We start from the raw sequence: 22,440 nt of genomic DNA on the forward strand, positions 1-22,440 counted from the left end.
TCGGTGTGAGCTGCGAAAGGGGAAAGATGTATGTACGCAGTAAAAACAATCTTCGGCAAGGTTTGAATTGTTTTAAAAGATTCCCGTCTTGTATCAACATAGACAAACCGTCCTTATCAGGACGAAGGCAAAATGGAAAAAGAATTTAATTAGAAAGTTTCTTTTATTAACTAGTATTAAGTTTGCACTTGGTAATTCTGTACTTTTACCTGTGAATCGTAAGAAAATGTTTTTCTAATCTACAAACCCGAAGGTTTTTGCAAATCCTTCCAAGAAAATCAGTGAATGTGGCAACTCTGCCACTAAGCGAAAGCTACACCAAAACGAATGATGAAAATATTTTCATTTATCGAACAAAAGGACGGCCTTCCATCTGCATTGTAAAGTCTATAAATAGGAACACCATGATGAAAACTGTGCTCATTCGGTGTGAGCTGCGAAAGGGGAAAGATGTATGTACGCAGTAAAAACAATCGTCGGCAAGGTTTGAATTGTTTTAAAAGATTCCCGTCTTGTATCAACATAGACAAACATAGAATTTAATTAGAAAGTTTCTTTTATTAACTAGTATTAAGTTTGCGCTTGGTAATTCTGTACTTTTACCAGTGAATCATGAGAAAATGTTTTTCTAATCTACAAACTCGAAGGTTTTTGCAAATCCTTCCAAGAAAATCAGTGAATGTGGCAACTCTGCTACTAAGCGAAAGCTACACCAAAACGAATGATGAAAATATTTTCATTAATCGAACAAAAGGACGGCCTTCCATCTGCATTGTAAAGTCTATAAATAGGAACACCATGATGAAAACTGTGCTCATTCGGTGTGAGCTGCGAAAGGGGAAAGATGTATGTACGCAGTAAAAACAATCTTCGGCAAGGTTTGAATTGTTTTAAAAGATTCCCGTCTTGTATCAACATAGACAAACCGTCCTTATCAGGACGAAGGCAAAATGGAAAAAGAATTTAATTAGAAAGTTTCTTTTATTAACTAGTATTAAGTTTGCACTTGGTAATTCTGTACTTTTACCTGTGAATCGTAAGAAAATGTTTTTCTAATCTACAAACCCGAAGGTTTTTGCAAATCCTTCCAAGAAAATCAGTGAATGTGGCAACTCTGCCACTAAGCGAAAGCTACACCAAAACGAATGATGAAAATATTTTCATTTATCGAACAAAAGGACGGCCTTCCATCTGCATTGTAAAGTCTATAAATAGGAACACCATGATGAAAACTGTGCTCATTCGGTGTGAGCTGCGAAAGGGGAAAGATGTATGTACGCAGTAAAAACAATCTTCGGCAAGGTTTGAATTGTTTTAAAAGATTCCCGTCTTGTATCAACATAGACAAACCGTCCTTATCAGGACGAAGGCAAAATGGAAAAAGAATTTAATTAGAAAGTTTCTTTTATTAACTAGTATTAAGTTTGCACTTGGTAATTCTGTACTTTTACCTGTGAATCGTAAGAAAATGTTTTTCTAATCTACAAACCCGAAGGTTTTTGCAAATCCTTCCAAGAAAATCAGTGAATGTGGCAACTCTGCCACTAAGCGAAAGCTACACCAAAACGAATGATGAAAATATTTTCATTTATCGAACAAAAGGACGGCCTTCCATCTGCATTGTAAAGTCTATAAATAGGAACACCATGATGAAAACTGTGCTCATTCGGTGTGAGCTGCGAAAGGGGAAAGATGTATGTACGCAGTAAAAACAATCTTCGGCAAGGTTTGAATTGTTTTAAAAGATTCCCGTCTTGTATCAACATAGACAAACCGTCCTTATCAGGACGAAGGCAAAATGGAAAAAGAATTTAATTAGAAAGTTTCTTTTATTAACTAGTATTAAGTTTGCGCTTGGTAATTCTGTACTTTTACCAGTGAATCATGAGAAAATGTTTTTCTAATCTACAAACTCGAAGGTTTTTGCAAATCCTTCCAAGAAAATCATAGAATGTGGCAACTCTACTACTAAGCGAAAGCTACACCAAAACGAATGATGAAAATATTTTCATTTATCGAACAAAAGGACGGCCTTCCATCTGCATTGTAAAGTCTATAAATAGGAACACCTTGATGCGAAGCGTACTCATTCGGAGTGAGCTGCGAAAGGGGAAAGATGTATGTACGCAGTAAAAACAATCGTCGGTAAGGTTTTAATTGTTTTAAAAGATTCCCGTCTTGTATCAACATAGACAAACCGTCCTTATTAGGACGAATGCAAAATGGAAAAAGAATTTAATTAGAAAGTTTCTTTTATTAACCAGTATTAAGTTTGCGCTTGGTAATTCTGTACTTTTACCAGTGAATCATGAGAAAATGTTTTTCTAATCTACAAATCCGAAGGTTTTTGCAAATCCTTCCAAGAAAATCAGTGAATGTGGCAACTCTGCCACTAAGCGAAAGCTACACCAAAACGAATGATGAAAACATTTTCATTTATCGAACAAAAGGACGGCCTTCCATCTGCATTGTAAAGTCTATAAATAGGAACACCATGATGAAAACTGTGCTCATTCGGTGTGAGCTGCGAAAGGGGAAAGATGTATGTACGCAGTAAAAACAATCGTCGGCAAGGTTTGAATTGTTTTAGATTCCCGTCTTGTATCAACATAGACAAACCGTCCTTATCAGGACGAAGGCAAAATGGAAAAAGAATTTAATTAGAAAGTTTCTTTTATTAACTAGTATTAAGTTTGCGCTTGGTAATTCTGTACTTTTACCAGTGAATCATGAGAAAATGTTTTTCTAATCTACAAACTCGAAGGTTTTTGCAAATCCTTCCAAGAAAATCAGTGAATGTGGCAACTCTGCTACTAAGCGAAAGCTACACCAAAACGAATGATGAAAATATTTTCATTTATCGAACAAAAGGACGGCCTTCCATCTGCATTGTAAAGTCTATAAATAGGAACACCATGATGAAAACTGTGCTCATTCGGTGTGAGCTGCGAAAGGGGAAAGATGTATGTACGCAGTAAAAACAATCTTCGGCAAGGTTTGAATTGTTTTAAAAGATTCCCGTCTTGTATCAACATAGACAAACCGTCCTTATCAGGACGAAGGCAAAATGGAAAAAGAATTTAATTAGAAAGTTTCTTTTATTAACTAGTATTAAGTTTGCACTTGGTAATTCTGTACTTTTACCTGTGAATCGTAAGAAAATGTTTTTCTAATCTACAAACCCGAAGGTTTTTGCAAATCCTTCCAAGAAAATCAGTGAATGTGGCAACTCTGCCACTAAGCGAAAGCTACACCAAAACGAATGATGAAAATATTTTCATTTATCGAACAAAAGGACGGCCTTCCATCTGCATTGTAAAGTCTATAAATAGGAACACCATGATGAAAACTGTGCTCATTCGGTGTGAGCTGCGAAAGGGGAAAGATGTATGTACGCAGTAAAAACAATCTTCGGCAAGGTTTGAATTGTTTTAAAAGATTCCCGTCTTGTATCAACATAGACAAACCGTCCTTATCAGGACGAAGGCAAAATGGAAAAAGAATTTAATTAGAAAGTTTCTTTTATTAACTAGTATTAAGTTTGCACTTGGTAATTCTGTACTTTTACCTGTGAATCGTAAGAAAATGTTTTTCTAATCTACAAACCCGAAGGTTTTTGCAAATCCTTCCAAGAAAATCAGTGAATGTGGCAACTCTGCCACTAAGCGAAAGCTACACCAAAACGAATGATGAAAATATTTTCATTTATCGAACAAAAGGACGGCCTTCCATCTGCATTGTAAAGTCTATAAATAGGAACACCATGATGAAAACTGTGCTCATTCGGTGTGAGCTGCGAAAGGGGAAAGATGTATGTACGCAGTAAAAACAATCTTCGGCAAGGTTTGAATTGTTTTAAAAGATTCCCGTCTTGTATCAACATAGACAAACCGTCCTTATCAGGACGAAGGCAAAATGGAAAAAGAATTTAATTAGAAAGTTTCTTTTATTAACTAGTATTAAGTTTGCACTTGGTAATTCTGTACTTTTACCTGTGAATCGTAAGAAAATGTTTTTCTAATCTACAAACCCGAAGGTTTTTGCAAATCCTTCCAAGAAAATCAGTGAATGTGGCAACTCTGCCACTAAGCGAAAGCTACACCAAAACGAATGATGAAAATATTTTCATTTATCGAACAAAAGGACGGCCTTCCATCTGCATTGTAAAGTCTATAAATAGGAACACCATGATGAAAACTGTGCTCATTCGGTGTGAGCTGCGAAAGGGGAAAGATGTATGTACGCAGTAAAAACAATCGTCGGCAAGGTTTGAATTGTTTTAAAAGATTCCCGTCTTGTATCAACATAGACAAACATAGAATTTAATTAGAAAGTTTCTTTTATTAACTAGTATTAAGTTTGCGCTTGGTAATTCTGTACTTTTACCAGTGAATCATGAGAAAATGTTTTTCTAATCTACAAACTCGAAGGTTTTTGCAAATCCTTCCAAGAAAATCAGTGAATGTGGCAACTCTGCTACTAAGCGAAAGCTACACCAAAACGAATGATGAAAATATTTTCATTAATCGAACAAAAGGACGGCCTTCCATCTGCATTGTAAAGTCTATAAATAGGAACACCATGATGAAAACTGTGCTCATTCGGTGTGAGCTGCGAAAGGGGAAAGATGTATGTACGCAGTAAAAACAATCTTCGGCAAGGTTTGAATTGTTTTAAAAGATTCCCGTCTTGTATCAACATAGACAAACCGTCCTTATCAGGACGAAGGCAAAATGGAAAAAGAATTTAATTAGAAAGTTTCTTTTATTAACTAGTATTAAGTTTGCACTTGGTAATTCTGTACTTTTACCTGTGAATCGTAAGAAAATGTTTTTCTAATCTACAAACCCGAAGGTTTTTGCAAATCCTTCCAAGAAAATCAGTGAATGTGGCAACTCTGCCACTAAGCGAAAGCTACACCAAAACGAATGATGAAAATATTTTCATTTATCGAACAAAAGGACGGCCTTCCATCTGCATTGTAAAGTCTATAAATAGGAACACCATGATGAAAACTGTGCTCATTCGGTGTGAGCTGCGAAAGGGGAAAGATGTATGTACGCAGTAAAAACAATCTTCGGCAAGGTTTGAATTGTTTTAAAAGATTCCCGTCTTGTATCAACATAGACAAACCGTCCTTATCAGGACGAAGGCAAAATGGAAAAAGAATTTAATTAGAAAGTTTCTTTTATTAACTAGTATTAAGTTTGCACTTGGTAATTCTGTACTTTTACCTGTGAATCGTAAGAAAATGTTTTTCTAATCTACAAACCCGAAGGTTTTTGCAAATCCTTCCAAGAAAATCAGTGAATGTGGCAACTCTGCCACTAAGCGAAAGCTACACCAAAACGAATGATGAAAATATTTTCATTTATCGAACAAAAGGACGGCCTTCCATCTGCATTGTAAAGTCTATAAATAGGAACACCATGATGAAAACTGTGCTCATTCGGTGTGAGCTGCGAAAGGGGAAAGATGTATGTACGCAGTAAAAACAATCTTCGGCAAGGTTTGAATTGTTTTAAAAGATTCCCGTCTTGTATCAACATAGACAAACCGTCCTTATCAGGACGAAGGCAAAATGGAAAAAGAATTTAATTAGAAAGTTTCTTTTATTAACTAGTATTAAGTTTGCGCTTGGTAATTCTGTACTTTTACCAGTGAATCATGAGAAAATGTTTTTCTAATCTACAAACTCGAAGGTTTTTGCAAATCCTTCCAAGAAAATCATAGAATGTGGCAACTCTACTACTAAGCGAAAGCTACACCAAAACGAATGATGAAAATATTTTCATTTATCGAACAAAAGGACGGCCTTCCATCTGCATTGTAAAGTCTATAAATAGGAACACCTTGATGCGAAGCGTACTCATTCGGAGTGAGCTGCGAAAGGGGAAAGATGTATGTACGCAGTAAAAACAATCGTCGGTAAGGTTTTAATTGTTTTAAAAGATTCCCGTCTTGTATCAACATAGCTATCTACAAACCGTCCTTATTAGGACGAATGTAAAATGGAAAAAGAATTTAATTAGAAAGTTTCTTTTATTAACTAGTATTAAGTTTGCGCTTGGTAATTCTGTACTTTTACCAGTGAATCATGAGAAAATGTTTTTCTAATCTACAAACTCGAAGGTTTTTGCAAATCCTTCCAAGAAAATCAGTGAATGTCGCAACTCTGACACTAAGCGAAAGCTACACCAAAACGAATGATGAAAAGATGGGTTGGTGATGTATATGACATAACAGGGGTGTCGTGACCACACTTCGAAGTTATTTCAAATCTTGCAAAGCATAAATTGACATAATTTCAATGATTGTTCCTTTATGAATGAAATGACAAATTTTCAGGTCAACGCGGCAATAACTTTGCAATTTATAGAACAATTTTATATTTTTAGTTATCATATATTAACTGTCATCTCTTCCAAACAACTTAACCCTCTGCTGCCAACCCCGTGGTTTTGCAGGGTTAAGGAGAATCATTGTAAAATGTCCAATACATGATTTTATGTTGTTACCTCCACTAAAAACACTTCAGAACACTCCCACCTGTCATACATGCACATTGTCTGCTTGTTGAAATCATTATATGAAATTATTGACCTGTATTCAATGCGGAGAACTCGTTAATAAAATTGTTTTGCTGAATATACTAACGAACGGGATCCCCAGGAAAATTTCGCTGAGCCCGGTGAATCGAACTTAATGCGTAAAATTTAGCCATTTGAAAGAGATACAAGCAGAATTTTAAGAATATGATCATCGCGGTTATGTCCCGGACATTACCCGCTCCTAGGTTTTTGCTAAGTGTGTTCATTTTTGTACGAAAAAGATTCCGATGGTTGTTTCGAGAGATTTTAACATTGATATTTCAAAGGAAGAAAATTGTTCATTTCATGAATGAATGTCTCAACCAGCTTAGAATCCAGCGCATCCCCTATCAACGCAGACGCCAACAATAAAGGTTCTTTTCAAAACCACCATAATTATTATAAAGAATAACTTGAAACAATCCCACATATTTCATTGAGTATCATTCGATTTGAATTACAAGTCAAACGAGTAGTCACGACACTCCGGTTATGTCCTAGACATTACCCACCCATCTTTTTACGGTTGCTCAATCTCTCTCTTCCTGTGTGTGTGTGTGTGTGTGTGTGTGTTGTAATTGCTTCCTGATTGATACAGTACTAACTCACCAGCCATCAACTTTACTTTTATCATTCAGACCAGTTAAAGGTACGCAAATTCATAGGTAGACAGGTAGGTGAAAGCGTGGTAAGCTAAAACGCGCGCGCGAAAAAAAGAGTCGGTCGGCGGTTCGTTGCTATCGAGAAACGAGCAGTTTTGTCCCATGATACGCAAGCTCAGGAGAAAGAAAAAGGAAATGCGTATATGAAAAAAAAAAAAAAAAAAAAGGGAAACCCAGCGACTGAGCGCGTTGTCGTAACACTGGTCTCTCGCATATCAATCAAAATCGCACCCTAAACAGTACGCCCCTGCAACATGAATGAAAATATGAAGGATACATTTCAAACTAATTCTTTTTTCTAAACATTTGGTGGCCCTGAAAAGGGCCTTTTGTGTTGTCGTGAACGTCGTGGTAGGGCTTAACCACCAAAACCGTACAATGTGCGTCCCTGGCGTTTAAGCGCATAGACGACATCCATCGCAGTGACGGTCTTCCGTTTGGCATGTTCAGTGTACGTCACAGCGTCCCGGATAACGTTTTCCAGAAAAATCTTCAGCACACCACGGGTTTCCTCGTATATCAAACCGGAGATTCGCTTCACTCCTCCACGTCGAGCCAGACGACGAATGGCGGGTTTGGTGATGCCCTGGATATTGTCACGAAGCACCTTGCGGTGCCGCTTAGCGCCTCCCTTGCCGAGCCCTTTGCCTCCTTTGCCACGGCCAGTCATCTTCTTGGTTGTTGTAGGTAATAGCTTAGTAGGCTAGCGCAGCACACCTGCAGCAGCGAGATTCCAATACCGAATGTTGTAATTCGGCCCATTGAGTAGCGCTTTTATACTGATGCACACACATTCTCAGTCGCCGCCGCCTAGGTAGATTACCATTTTGCTATCTATATGCTTACTCGTGATGTGTTGGTTTGAAGGGGAAATAGCGCGAACACGAAGTTCACTGTTGCCACTGTTTTAGTAGCTTGGGATTGCCGAAATCTGCTTTATCCGGACTAATGCTGACATGGTAGCATTTTCCCTGGAAAACGATTGCCCGGAAATTGATTCTCCTGAAAAAGAAAGAAAGAAAAAGTAAATCGAAAAACAAACGGTTTTTTTTTTTTAACTTATAAAGATTTTCTATACATCCGTCTACATGGTACGTTATATTGGCTTCTATGGTACTTAAATATCGATATCTGATACTGATCTATGATGGAACAAATTGTTACTGATGAACAAACTATTTCTGTTTGATATTCTTCTACTGTTGGAATTTTATTGATTTCTAGGCGATTTTTTTTGCTCATACATAGTTTTTCTTTTTAGGAATATTTTTTTGCAAATCTAATGAAAAGCTGAAAAAATCAAGTCTGGCAACACTGGCTCCGGAATGGAAATGGTGGGGGAAGTATAGTAGCCGAATCGAACCGTATACAGAACGAAAAGGCACATGGCACGTACACGAGCGAGACAGGCGATATAGTAGTGTTTATTCGCGACTATAAAAAAAATCGGTCGGTCTGTTTTGGTCATCATTCGTCGTTTGAACAGCACCACAGTGGTAGCAGTAGTAGAGCAGCATTTTCGCGCCATGGCCCGTACGAAACAGACCGCCCGCAAGTCCACCGGAGGGAAAGCTCCCCGCAAACAGTTGGCAACGAAGGCTGCCCGTAAAAGTGCCCCAGCTACGGGTGGCGTTAAGAAGCCCCATCGCTACAGACCAGGAACTGTCGCGCTGCGAGAAATTCGTCGCTATCAGAAGTCGACAGAGCTACTAATCCGCAAGCTGCCCTTCCAGCGTCTGGTTCGTGAGATCGCGCAGGACTTCAAAACCGATCTGCGCTTCCAGAGCTCAGCCGTCATGGCCCTTCAAGAAGCCAGCGAGGCTTACCTGGTTGGTTTGTTCGAGGATACCAATCTGTGCGCTATCCATGCCAAGCGAGTGACCATCATGCCGAAAGACATCCAACTGGCTCGCCGGATCCGTGGGGAGCGGGCCTAAATTTGGTGTGTGCCCATCACCCCCCAGAACGAAACAGCAACAAACGGTCCTTTTCAGGACCACAACCAATCATATTTTACTAAGAATTATTAGCAGAAATTTTCCGTTTCCCTCCAAAAATGCTCAGGCGGGTGGCTGTGTGTGTTTGTTAGAAAGCACGCCGATGGGGGGATTTTTTGCCAGCAGCACCACCTCGTACCGATCGACAGTAGTAGCGTGTGAAAAACAAGACCCATTGAGGGAAATCTTGCGCGGCCGATTTGTGATTTAGCACCAAATCGATGAGTGAACTTTTGAGAGATTGGGTGAAATCGTCAATGCCATGATATGAGGGAAACTATTAATAAGCGTCTGACGAGCATTGCAAAAAAAAACTTGTGCAATGCTCACAGAAATGTACGTTGATGATTATCGGAGTGAAAATCAAATTAACTCTTTTTATCAGAAGAAAATAGTCGCCCTGAAAAGGGCGTTTTTTTTTTCAGCTCGGGCGAAGCGGGATTTAAGTTGCTGCGGAGGCCCTCTTTTCAGTCTTCTTCGGCAGCAGTACGGCCTGTATGTTAGGCAACACGCCACCCTGGGCAATGGTCACACCGGAGAGCAGTTTGTTCAGCTCTTCGTCATTTCGAATGGCCAGCTGCAGATGACGGGGGATGATTCTGGTCTTTTTGTTATCGCGGGCAGCGTTTCCTGCCAGCTCCAGTACTTCGGCGGCAAGATATTCCATTACAGCTGCCAAGTAGACGGGTGCTCCGGCACCGACACGTTCAGCATAATTTCCCTTCCTCAGCAGACGGTGAATTCGGCCAACAGGGAACTGGAGACCGGCACGAACTGAGCGGGATTTTGGCTTTCCCTTCACTTTTCCTCCTTTACCGCGTGCAGACATTGTCGTAGGTTTATCGCTGTGCGCGTTCGTGTGTAGTCACGTAGACAATACGAGTAACACTGATGCCACTCGCGCACACAGCACCCCTTGTTATGCATTCGCTTCATTGCACATCGTTCGCCAAAGGGGCGGAGTAGCGAACGAACGAAACGCGCTAAACACAAAAAAGGACGAACCTTCGTCTCGCTACACGATCGTATATAAGCGATATGTAGTGATTTTTGCTACCAATCAGTCAGCGCAGTTCGCATCGAGAGCGTTAACAGCAGCACAACCACGTCGTTACTATGGCACCGAAAGCCAGCGGAAAGGCTGTGAAAAAATCCGGCGGCGGCGGTGGCAAGGCACAGAAGAACATCGCCACAAAAGCAGGAGGAGGAGAGAAGAAGAAGCGAAAGCAACGCCGCAAGGAAAGCTACGCTATCTACATCTACAAGGTGCTGAAGCAGGTCCATCCGGACACCGGTGTCTCGTCGAAGGCGATGAGCATCATGAATAGCTTCGTGAACGACATCTTCGAGCGTATTGCTAACGAAGCATCTCGTCTGGCCCATTACAACCGACGGTCGACGATCACCTCCCGCGAGGTACAGACCGCCGTTCGTTTGCTGTTACCGGGCGAGCTGGCCAAACATGCCGTATCGGAAGGTACCAAGGCCGTTACCAAGTATACCAGCTCGAAGTAAATCGTCGCCCGCCCCGCCGCCGGATGTCACACACCATCGTCATCGGCCCTTTTCAGGGCCACCAAAACACGTTCTGGTAAAGAGTTGAATTGAAATGTACACATAGTTTATATAAACATTAGTTGTTGTTGTTTGTTTGTTTCATTAGAGCTAAAAAGGTTGTCATTTTTTTCTCTGTCCATTTTTCTAATCAAATGTGTTTTGCTGTAGTTTGTGGAAGTAGTCTTTCCCCTTACCGCGCTAGTTGACTGTTTTTCGTTAAGACGGAAAACGGTCTTTTTGTCGTCTATTCTATTCAGTTTAAAACAGCCCATTATATGACCGACCCCCAGCGTGTGAGAAAATTCTGCCGCAAAAAGAACACACTTCTGGATCATACTTGTTAATACAATAAACTTCCCAGTCTTCAAACTTTTGATCTTCGTAGAAACCGTACCCAACACAATTTGTAATCTCAAAGTTGATCGATCAATACAATACGTTCGCCAATTTAGGCTAAAAAATCGGTAATTATCGTTCGTTCGTTTGTTTATTGTGCCAGCCAATTTTTCTCTGTTTTATTATAGCCAAAATAAGCGCGTTGTTTGCTAATCAGAGTAATATTATACTTGCTCTGTTTGTTTGTTTGTTTGTTAAGGCAACAGAAAACCACGGCCTGCTATTAATTTACCTGTACGTACGTTTATCTGAGCAAGAAACCGCGCCTATTTACTATAGTGATTTGTTTAATCAAACTAACGACTGATTTATCTTGCCAATCGGCGGGCCAGTTGAATGCGGGTGTGCTGCTCAAGCTAGAAAACTCATGGGGGGAACGGAGCATTGACGGAAAATAAGCATCAATCAATTCTTTACAATTTTGTTAGTCCTGAAAAGGACTGTTGTTTTGGGAGGACGCGCACGTTGTCGGGAATTTACTTCTTGCCGGCGGTGACCTTCTTCGGGGCGGTGGCGGCCTTCTTTGGCTTAGGTGCCTTCGGCTTGTTCGCTGCAGCCTTCGATGGTTTGGTGGCTTTCTGTTTAGTGGCAGCCGTTACCGCCTTTGCAGGGGCAGCAGCTTTCGCTTTCTTCGTAGCCGATTTCTTAGCGGCCGCGATCGCCGCCTTGGGCTTGCTGGTCTTCTCACCACCACCAGCCGGCGGATTTTTCTTCTCCCCGGATTTAGTAGCCGATTTCTTCGGTTTTTTCGCTGCACCCGATGGTGGTTTCTTATCGCCAGCCGGTTTCTTTGCTTCGACCGTCACCTTAAACGATCCGGAAGCACCGGTACCCTTGGTCTGGGTGATGTTTCCCTTCTCGACACCCGTTTTCAAAGCCTTCCGGATAAACGGAGCCAGCCTGGCGACGTCACACATGTAGTTGACGGCGATGTACTTTTTGATCGCCTGCAGTGATGATCCGCTCCGTTCCTTCAGGGTCCGGATGGCAGCCAGAACCATCTCACTCACTGGTGGATGGGTTGAAGATTTTTTCGGTTTCTTGGCGTCACTCTTGCTAGCCTTGGCCGCCTGCTTCGGTGGTGCTTTGGCAGCTGGCGGAGAGGCGACGACGGCAGGGGCCGTGGCAGCAACGTCGATAGCAGTTTCAGCCATTGCGCGTTCGTTTGGTTTGGTTTTCTTCCACACACAGTTGTAGACGACGAGTTGATGGATGCACGATGATGCAAGTCTGCGAATATGATAACCGGGGGTCCGGTGTCTGTTGTTTAGGATCGTATTCATCGGCTCTGTTTGGGAACGCGTAGATGACGGTTGAAAGTTACTATTCGATCGGTGCCGGTAAAATTTTACGGACTGTTGTTTTAAATCAACCAAAATTGAATTACTGCTTGTGAAAAGTACACTGGAAGTTTGCATTCAATTTACTGCACTGTCCGCACCGTCCAAACTAACACCCGCTGAACATTCTGTGTTAAGCGTATGGCCGAATATTATCAAATCATGTATCCGACTATGGCGGCACGTGCAAATTGAATTGTGGAAAATAGGTTAATTTGAACCTTCTAGCAATTGGAAAACCTTTTCGGTGCTATCCAATCGAAAGAAAACTTCTCTCTATATAAAATTATTTCATTTTTGTACATATTTGCTCGAGCGGAAGTGCTCGTAATTTGGCGACCTGCGGAAAACGTTTCGGTCGGCTGGTCCTTTGCTGAAAACTTTCGTTATTAAAATTACTAAAACACAAAAAGTTAACGGGTGGCAACACAAATTTTGGATTTTTTTTTCTCAACCTGTCAAAAAAAAAAAAAAAGACAAACGATTTGATTGAAATTAGAAGATACGTTCTCCATTGTTGGCCAAAAATTAGTGAACATTTCAAACCGATCCGTAATTGGATGCTGTTCGGCGAAGCTTCCGTTTGATGTCGGAACAGGCGCGTAGTACGGCGTCTATGTCAACTTTGCTAATACATTTCGTGATCTTCTACCAGTCCACTTGTTTGCAATTCGTGGCTCTCAAAACGAAATCCGGAAGAAATCTGCGATTGGGCAACACTGAAGCAAATTGTGAAGCGGGTTGTGCTTTTTAGGGTACAAATGGAATCGAATGGGTATTCGGGAACGATTGTGTGTTTTCTCTTTTTTTTTTTGCTTTTTTTGCGAGGGAAGTAACTTGCTTCGTGCAAAACAAAATATTTACCCAAAATAATTTTTATCAACCGGCAAGCGGCATTGAGATTGCAGCGTCGAAAGGTGTTGTAAACAGTCGATGGCGCAACGTTTTCCCCTTTGAAATATTGTACCGTGCACTTTTCGCCGAGATTCTTGTGTTGCTCGTAGAACCGTACAACGCGCTCGCGAAATGCTTTCTTGTTTCGACGGCAGAGACAGACAGAGAGAAATACCTCGAAAAAAATCCAACATTTTAGTTGCGGATTTGGATTTTAGTGCTCTAATCATCAGTGTTATTTCGAATTGCTTTGGCTAACTCAAAATTCTATTATTTAGTATGTACTGATCAACTCGCTACATCGTTGTGTAGCAGACTTCTCGCATACATAGTCGTCGACATGGCTGTGAGCTGATAAACCGCACGCGTCGACCATCACACCCAGGTGCTTCATTCAGCGCACGCATCGATGGGAACGATTGTCCCCCGACACAGATCACAAGCTGGACTTTTTTGTCGTGACTAACGACTTACCTTTCAATATAGGGGCCCCTTTTCAAAATTTCGGCAGAAAAATGATGTAAGATTTTGAACGCTTATATCTTTTGTTGTACTGAATGGATTTAATCAATTTCTTCGGCATTTTGTCGAAAATATTTGTACCAATGTTGTATTAAATTTTGGAATATGTAGGACATTCATTATCAACGGAAAAATAGTGTTTTGAAAAATCTTTCGAAAACGACTCGGAAAAGTGAAAATTTTCAGCCCATCCCGCACAGAGCCGTCAAAATGGTGCAGCAAATGAACAATAAAATAATGAAAAGTTTATATATAGGTTCACTACATGTTTGTTCCTTTGATTATTCGTATTGGGTTGCTTGACGAGAGCAGTTGGTGGGGGAAAGCCGGCATATTAGTTTCGGTTATGTCATTAGAACCCGGGCGGAAAGGAAAGGCTCATGCACGCCACGAGAACGAGCGAGAAAGCGATAGTAGTGAATATTAGCGAAAGCGTTACGTACAATTTGAACCTTAATAACTTTTCTTCTACTAAACGGATTGCCAATCTTGTTTCATAAATCGGAAGGAAAACGTTCAACGCTTGCTACCGATACGTTGTTTGCTATATAAAATTTGTTTAAATAGTTCAAAAACTACTTTAAATGAGAATCAACATTAATGATAAAACCTATAAATAGGGGTGTCGCAGCTTTTCTCAAAGCCAGACGTGTGTAAGACGCAGTGCATAACAGACGTGCGTGGTCGTGAGAAGCTGCATCGGACGACCAATCAAATTGGCTACCACCGGAGAGAGGAAAAACGGTGGTGGCGGTGAGAAGGCCAAAAAGCCAAAGGCTAAGAAACGCAGTCACTGAAAAGGCGGTAGTAACTGCCACTAAAAATGCTACCAAAACATCGAAGGCTGCAAAGCGTACTCATTCGGTGTGAGCTACGAAAGGGGAAAGATTGTATGGATGTACGCAGTAAAAACAATCTTCGGCAAGGTTTGAATTGTTTTAAAAGATTCCCGTCTTGTATCAACATAGACAAACCGTCCTTATTAGGACGAATGCAAAATGGAAAAAGAATTTAATTAGAAAGTTTCTTTTATTAACCAGTATTAAGTTTGCGCTTGGTAATTCTGTACTTTTACCAGTGAATCATGAGAAAATGTTTTTCTAATCTACAAATCCGAAGGTTTTTGCAAATCCTTCCAAGAAAATCAGTGAATGTGGCAACTCTGCCACTAAGCGAAAGCTACACCAAAACGAATGATGAAAACATTTTCATTTATCGAACAAAAGGACGGCCTTCCATCTGCATTGTAAAGTCTATAAATAGGAACACCATGATGAAAACTGTGCTCATTCGGTGTGAGCTGCGAAAGGGGAAAGATGTATGTACGCAGTAAAAACAATCGTCGGCAAGGTTTGAATTGTTTTAGATTCCCGTCTTGTATCAACATAGACAAACCGTCCTTATCAGGACGAAGGCAAAATGGAAAAAGAATTTAATTAGAAAGTTTCTTTTATTAACTAGTATTAAGTTTGCGCTTGGTAATTCTGTACTTTTACCAGTGAATCATGAGAAAATGTTTTTCTAATCTACAAACTCGAAGGTTTTTGCAAATCCTTCCAAGAAAATCAGTGAATGTGGCAACTCTGCTACTAAGCGAAAGCTACACCAAAACGAATGATGAAAATATTTTCATTTATCGAACAAAAGGACGGCCTTCCATCTGCATTGTAAAGTCTATAAATAGGAACACCATGATGAAAACTGTGCTCATTCGGTGTGAGCTGCGAAAGGGGAAAGATGTATGTACGCAGTAAAAACAATCTTCGGCAAGGTTTGAATTGTTTTAAAAGATTCCCGTCTTGTATCAACATAGACAAACCGTCCTTATCAGGACGAAGGCAAAATGGAAAAAGAATTTAATTAGAAAGTTTCTTTTATTAACTAGTATTAAGTTTGCACTTGGTAATTCTGTACTTTTACCTGTGAATCGTAAGAAAATGTTTTTCTAATCTACAAACCCGAAGGTTTTTGCAAATCCTTCCAAGAAAATCAGTGAATGTGGCAACTCTGCCACTAAGCGAAAGCTACACCAAAACGAATGATGAAAATATTTTCATTTATCGAACAAAAGGACGGCCTTCCATCTGCATTGTAAAGTCTATAAATAGGAACACCATGATGAAAACTGTGCTCATTCGGTGTGAGCTGCGAAAGGGGAAAGATGTATGTACGCAGTAAAAACAATCTTCGGCAAGGTTTGAATTGTTTTAAAAGATTCCCGTCTTGTATCAACATAGACAAACCGTCCTTATCAGGACGAAGGCAAAATGGAAAAAGAATTTAATTAGAAAGTTTCTTTTATTAACTAGTATTAAGTTTGCACTTGGTAATTCTGTACTTTTACCTGTGAATCGTAAGAAAATGTTTTTCTAATCTACAAACCCGAAGGTTTTTGCAAATCCTTCCAAGAAAATCAGTGAATGTGGCAACTCTGCCACTAAGCGAAAGCTACACCAAAACGAATGATGAAAATATTTTCATTTATCGAACAAAAGGACGGCCTTCCATCTGCATTGTAAAGTCTATAAATAGGAACACCATGATGAAAACTGTGCTCATTCGGTGTGAGCTGCGAAAGGGGAAAGATGTATGTACGCAGTAAAAACAATCTTCGGCAAGGTTTGAATTGTTTTAAAAGATTCCCGTCTTGTATCAACATAGACAAACCGTCCTTATCAGGACGAAGGCAAAATGGAAAAAGAATTTAATTAGAAAGTTTCTTTTATTAACTAGTATTAAGTTTGCACTTGGTAATTCTGTACTTTTACCTGTGAATCGTAAGAAAATGTTTTTCTAATCTACAAACCCGAAGGTTTTTGCAAATCCTTCCAAGAAAATCAGTGAATGTGGCAACTCTGCCACTAAGCGAAAGCTACACCAAAACGAATGATGAAAATATTTTCATTTATCGAACAAAAGGACGGCCTTCCATCTGCATTGTAAAGTCTATAAATAGGAACACCATGATGAAAACTGTGCTCATTCGGTGTGAGCTGCGAAAGGGGAAAGATGTATGTACGCAGTAAAAACAATCGTCGGCAAGGTTTGAATTGTTTTAAAAGATTCCCGTCTTGTATCAACATAGACAAACATAGAATTTAATTAGAAAGTTTCTTTTATTAACTAGTATTAAGTTTGCGCTTGGTAATTCTGTACTTTTACCAGTGAATCATGAGAAAATGTTTTTCTAATCTACAAACTCGAAGGTTTTTGCAAATCCTTCCAAGAAAATCAGTGAATGTGGCAACTCTGCTACTAAGCGAAAGCTACACCAAAACGAATGATGAAAATATTTTCATTAATCGAACAAAAGGACGGCCTTCCATCTGCATTGTAAAGTCTATAAATAGGAACACCATGATGAAAACTGTGCTCATTCGGTGTGAGCTGCGAAAGGGGAAAGATGTATGTACGCAGTAAAAACAATCTTCGGCAAGGTTTGAATTGTTTTAAAAGATTCCCGTCTTGTATCAACATAGACAAACCGTCCTTATCAGGACGAAGGCAAAATGGAAAAAGAATTTAATTAGAAAGTTTCTTTTATTAACTAGTATTAAGTTTGCACTTGGTAATTCTGTACTTTTACCTGTGAATCGTAAGAAAATGTTTTTCTAATCTACAAACCCGAAGGTTTTTGCAAATCCTTCCAAGAAAATCAGTGAATGTGGCAACTCTGCCACTAAGCGAAAGCTACACCAAAACGAATGATGAAAATATTTTCATTTATCGAACAAAAGGACGGCCTTCCATCTGCATTGTAAAGTCTATAAATAGGAACACCATGATGAAAACTGTGCTCATTCGGTGTGAGCTGCGAAAGGGGAAAGATGTATGTACGCAGTAAAAACAATCTTCGGCAAGGTTTGAATTGTTTTAAAAGATTCCCGTCTTGTATCAACATAGACAAACCGTCCTTATCAGGACGAAGGCAAAATGGAAAAAGAATTTAATTAGAAAGTTTCTTTTATTAACTAGTATTAAGTTTGCACTTGGTAATTCTGTACTTTTACCTGTGAATCGTAAGAAAATGTTTTTCTAATCTACAAACCCGAAGGTTTTTGCAAATCCTTCCAAGAAAATCAGTGAATGTGGCAACTCTGCCACTAAGCGAAAGCTACACCAAAACGAATGATGAAAATATTTTCATTTATCGAACAAAAGGACGGCCTTCCATCTGCATTGTAAAGTCTATAAATAGGAACACCATGATGAAAACTGTGCTCATTCGGTGTGAGCTGCGAAAGGGGAAAGATGTATGTACGCAGTAAAAACAATCTTCGGCAAGGTTTGAATTGTTTTAAAAGATTCCCGTCTTGTATCAACATAGACAAACCGTCCTTATCAGGACGAAGGCAAAATGGAAAAAGAATTTAATTAGAAAGTTTCTTTTATTAACTAGTATTAAGTTTGCGCTTGGTAATTCTGTACTTTTACCAGTGAATCATGAGAAAATGTTTTTCTAATCTACAAACTCGAAGGTTTTTGCAAATCCTTCCAAGAAAATCATAGAATGTGGCAACTCTACTACTAAGCGAAAGCTACACCAAAACGAATGATGAAAATATTTTCATTTATCGAACAAAAGGACGGCCTTCCATCTGCATTGTAAAGTCTATAAATAGGAACACCTTGATGCGAAGCGTACTCATTCGGAGTGAGCTGCGAAAGGGGAAAGATGTATGTACGCAGTAAAAACAATCGTCGGTAAGGTTTTAATTGTTTTAAAAGATTCCCGTCTTGTATCAACATAGCTATCTACAAACCGTCCTTATTAGGACGAATGTAAAATGGAAAAAGAATTTAATTAGAAAGTTTCTTTTATTAACTAGTATTAAGTTTGCGCTTGGTAATTCTGTACTTTTACCAGTGAATCATGAGAAAATGTTTTTCTAATCTACAAACTCGAAGGTTTTTGCAAATCCTTCCAAGAAAATCAGTGAATGTCGCAACTCTGACACTAAGCGAAAGCTACACCAAAACGAATGATGAAAAGATGGGTTGGTGATGTATATGACATAACAGGGGTGTCGTGACCACACTTCGAAGTTATTTCAAATCTTGCAAAGCATAAATTGACATAATTTCAATGATTGTTCCTTTATGAATGAAATGACAAATTTTCAGGTCAACGCGGCAATAACTTTGCAATTTATAGAACAATTTTATATTTTTAGTTATCATATATTAACTGTCATCTCTTCCAAACAACTTAACCCTCTGCTGCCAACCCCGTGGTTTTGCAGGGTTAAGGAGAATCATTGTAAAATGTCCAATACATGATTTTATGTTGTTACCTCCACTAAAAACACTTCAGAACACTCCCACCTGTCATACATGCACATTGTCTGCTTGTTGAAATCATTATATGAAATTATTGACCTGTATTCAATGCGGAGAACTCGTTAATAAAATTGTTTTGCTGAATATACTAACGAACGGGATCCCCAGGAAAATTTCGCTGAGCCCGGTGAATCGAACTTAATGCGTAAAATTTAGCCATTTGAAAGAGATACAAGCAGAATTTTAAGAATATGATCATCGCGGTTATGTCCCGGACATTACCCGCTCCTAGGTTTTTGCTAAGTGTGTTCATTTTTGTACGAAAAAGATTCCGATGGTTGTTTCGAGAGATTTTAACATTGATATTTCAAAGGAAGAAAATTGTTCATTTCATGAATGAATGTCTCAACCAGCTTAGAATCCAGCGCATCCCCTATCAACGCAGACGCCAACAATAAAGGTTCTTTTCAAAACCACCATAATTATTATAAAGAATAACTTGAAACAATCCCACATATTTCATTGAGTATCATTCGATTTGAATTACAAGTCAAACGAGTAGTCACGACACTCCGGTTATGTCCTAGACATTACCCACCCATCTTTTTACGGTTGCTCAATCTCTCTCTTCCTGTGTGTGTGTGTGTGTGTGTGTGTGTTGTAATTGCTTCCTGATTGATACAGTACTAACTCACCAGCCATCAACTTTACTTTTATCATTCAGACCAGTTAAAGGTACGCAAATTCATAGGTAGACAGGTAGGTGAAAGCGTGGTAAGCTAAAACGCGCGCGCGAAAAAAAGAGTCGGTCGGCGGTTCGTTGCTATCGAGAAACGAGCAGTTTTGTCCCATGATACGCAAGCTCAGGAGAAAGAAAAAGGAAATGCGTATATGAAAAAAAAAAAAAAAAGATGGGTGGGTAATGTCTAGGACATAACCGGAGTGTCGTGACTACTCGTTTGACTTGTAATTCAAATCGAATGATACTCAATGAAATATGTGGGATTGTTTCAAGTTATTCTTTATAATAATTATGGTGGTTTTGAAAAGAACCTTTATTGTTGGCGTCTGCGTTGATAGGGGATGCGCTGGATTCTAAGCTGGTTGAGACATTCATTCATGAAATGAACAATTTTCTTCCTTTGAAATATCAATGTTAAAATCTCTCGAAACAACCATCGGAATCTTTTTCGTACAAAAATGAACACACTTAGCAAAAACCTAGGAGCGGGTAATGTCCGGGACATAACCGCGATGATCATATTCTTAAAATTCTGCTTGTATCTCTTTCAAATGGCTAAATTTTACGCATTAAGTTCGATTCACCGGGCTCAGCGAAATTTTCCTGGGGATCCCGTTCGTTAGTATATTCAGCAAAACAATTTTATTAACGAGTTCTCCGCATTGAATACAGGTCAATAATTTCATATAATGATTTCAACAAGCAGACAATGTGCATGTATGACAGGTGGGAGTGTTCTGAAGTGTTTTTAGTGGAGGTAACAACATAAAATCATGTATTGGACATTTTACAATGATTCTCCTTAACCCTGCAAAACCACGGGGTTGGCAGCAGAGGGTTAAGTTGTTTGGAAGAGATGACAGTTAATATATGATAACTAAAAATATAAAATTGTTCTATAAATTGCAAAGTTATTGCCGCGTTGACCTGAAAATTTGTCATTTCATTCATAAAGGAACAATCATTGAAATTATGTCAATTTATGCTTTGCAAGATTTGAAATAACTTCGAAGTGTGGTCACGACACCCCTGTTATGTCATATACATCACCAACCCATCTTTTCATCATTCGTTTTGGTGTAGCTTTCGCTTAGTGTCAGAGTTGCGACATTCACTGATTTTCTTGGAAGGATTTGCAAAAACCTTCGAGTTTGTAGATTAGAAAAACATTTTCTCATGATTCACTGGTAAAAGTACAGAATTACCAAGCGCAAACTTAATACTAGTTAATAAAAGAAACTTTCTAATTAAATTCTTTTTCCATTTTACATTCGTCCTAATAAGGACGGTTTGTAGATAGCTATGTTGATACAAGACGGGAATCTTTTAAAACAATTAAAACCTTACCGACGATTGTTTTTACTGCGTACATACATCTTTCCCCTTTCGCAGCTCACTCCGAATGAGTACGCTTCGCATCAAGGTGTTCCTATTTATAGACTTTACAATGCAGATGGAAGGCCGTCCTTTTGTTCGATAAATGAAAATATTTTCATCATTCGTTTTGGTGTAGCTTTCGCTTAGTAGTAGAGTTGCCACATTCTATGATTTTCTTGGAAGGATTTGCAAAAACCTTCGAGTTTGTAGATTAGAAAAACATTTTCTCATGATTCACTGGTAAAAGTACAGAATTACCAAGCGCAAACTTAATACTAGTTAATAAAAGAAACTTTCTAATTAAATTCTTTTTCCATTTTGCCTTCGTCCTGATAAGGACGGTTTGTCTATGTTGATACAAGACGGGAATCTTTTAAAACAATTCAAACCTTGCCGAAGATTGTTTTTACTGCGTACATACATCTTTCCCCTTTCGCAGCTCACACCGAATGAGCACAGTTTTCATCATGGTGTTCCTATTTATAGACTTTACAATGCAGATGGAAGGCCGTCCTTTTGTTCGATAAATGAAAATATTTTCATCATTCGTTTTGGTGTAGCTTTCGCTTAGTGGCAGAGTTGCCACATTCACTGATTTTCTTGGAAGGATTTGCAAAAACCTTCGGGTTTGTAGATTAGAAAAACATTTTCTTACGATTCACAGGTAAAAGTACAGAATTACCAAGTGCAAACTTAATACTAGTTAATAAAAGAAACTTTCTAATTAAATTCTTTTTCCATTTTGCCTTCGTCCTGATAAGGACGGTTTGTCTATGTTGATACAAGACGGGAATCTTTTAAAACAATTCAAACCTTGCCGAAGATTGTTTTTACTGCGTACATACATCTTTCCCCTTTCGCAGCTCACACCGAATGAGCACAGTTTTCATCATGGTGTTCCTATTTATAGACTTTACAATGCAGATGGAAGGCCGTCCTTTTGTTCGATAAATGAAAATATTTTCATCATTCGTTTTGGTGTAGCTTTCGCTTAGTGGCAGAGTTGCCACATTCACTGATTTTCTTGGAAGGATTTGCAAAAACCTTCGGGTTTGTAGATTAGAAAAACATTTTCTTACGATT

General features: G+C 39.1%; 4 protein-coding genes across 4 annotated transcripts; 1 reads left to right on the forward strand and 3 right to left on the reverse strand.

The window, feature by feature from the left end:
- Positions 1-7,610: 7,610 nt before the first annotated feature.
- On the reverse strand, positions 7,611-7,964 carry LOC131695152 (histone H4-like). Its single transcript, XM_058983671.1, has one exon. It carries the CDS (start codon positions 7,920-7,922, stop codon positions 7,611-7,613), a length of 312 nt encoding a protein of 103 aa, XP_058839654.1. The 5' UTR covers positions 7,923-7,964.
- Positions 7,965-8,778: 814 nt separating this feature from the next.
- LOC131695157 (histone H3) lies at positions 8,779-9,189 on the forward strand. Its single transcript, XM_058983676.1, has one exon. The coding sequence runs from the start codon at positions 8,779-8,781 to the stop codon at positions 9,187-9,189; it is 411 nt and encodes a 136-aa protein (XP_058839659.1).
- A 502-nt stretch (positions 9,190-9,691) lies between these two features.
- On the reverse strand, positions 9,692-10,078 carry LOC131695168 (histone H2A-like). Its single transcript, XM_058983686.1, has one exon. The coding sequence runs from the start codon at positions 10,076-10,078 to the stop codon at positions 9,692-9,694; it is 387 nt and encodes a 128-aa protein (XP_058839669.1).
- A 1,432-nt stretch (positions 10,079-11,510) lies between these two features.
- LOC131695169 (histone H1A, sperm-like) lies at positions 11,511-12,356 on the reverse strand. The gene is made up of 2 exons (XM_058983687.1): positions 11,760-12,356; positions 11,511-11,558 (listed from the first exon to the last, which is right to left on the reverse strand). The coding sequence occupies exons 1-2, from the start codon at positions 12,354-12,356 to the stop codon at positions 11,511-11,513; spliced, it is 645 nt and encodes a 214-aa protein (XP_058839670.1).
- Between the last annotated feature and the right edge of the window lie 10,084 nt (positions 12,357-22,440).

This window comes from Topomyia yanbarensis, unplaced genomic scaffold (assembly GCF_030247195.1).
Source record: "Topomyia yanbarensis strain Yona2022 unplaced genomic scaffold, ASM3024719v1 HiC_scaffold_30, whole genome shotgun sequence".
Lineage (NCBI taxonomy): Eukaryota > Metazoa > Arthropoda > Insecta > Diptera > Culicidae > Topomyia > Topomyia yanbarensis.

What these genes read in the sequence shown, in the direction of transcription:
- LOC131695152 (XM_058983671.1), bottom strand. Translation starts at nt 7,922, where the DNA reads ATGACTGGCCGTGGCAAAGGAGGCAAAGGGCTCGGCAAGGGAGGCGCT.
- LOC131695157 (XM_058983676.1), top strand. Translation starts at nt 8,779, where the DNA reads ATGGCCCGTACGAAACAGACCGCCCGCAAGTCCACCGGAGGGAAAGCT.
- LOC131695168 (XM_058983686.1), bottom strand. Translation starts at nt 10,078, where the DNA reads ATGTCTGCACGCGGTAAAGGAGGAAAAGTGAAGGGAAAGCCAAAATCC.
- LOC131695169 (XM_058983687.1), bottom strand. Translation starts at nt 12,356, where the DNA reads ATGGCTGAAACTGCTATCGACGTTGCTGCCACGGCCCCTGCCGTCGTC. An exon ending in AAGCCACCAAACCATCGAAG is followed by an intron (nt 11,559 to 11,759) that starts GCTGCAGCGAAC and finishes TGAGTTTTCTAG; the next exon opens with CTTGAGCAGCACACCCGCAT.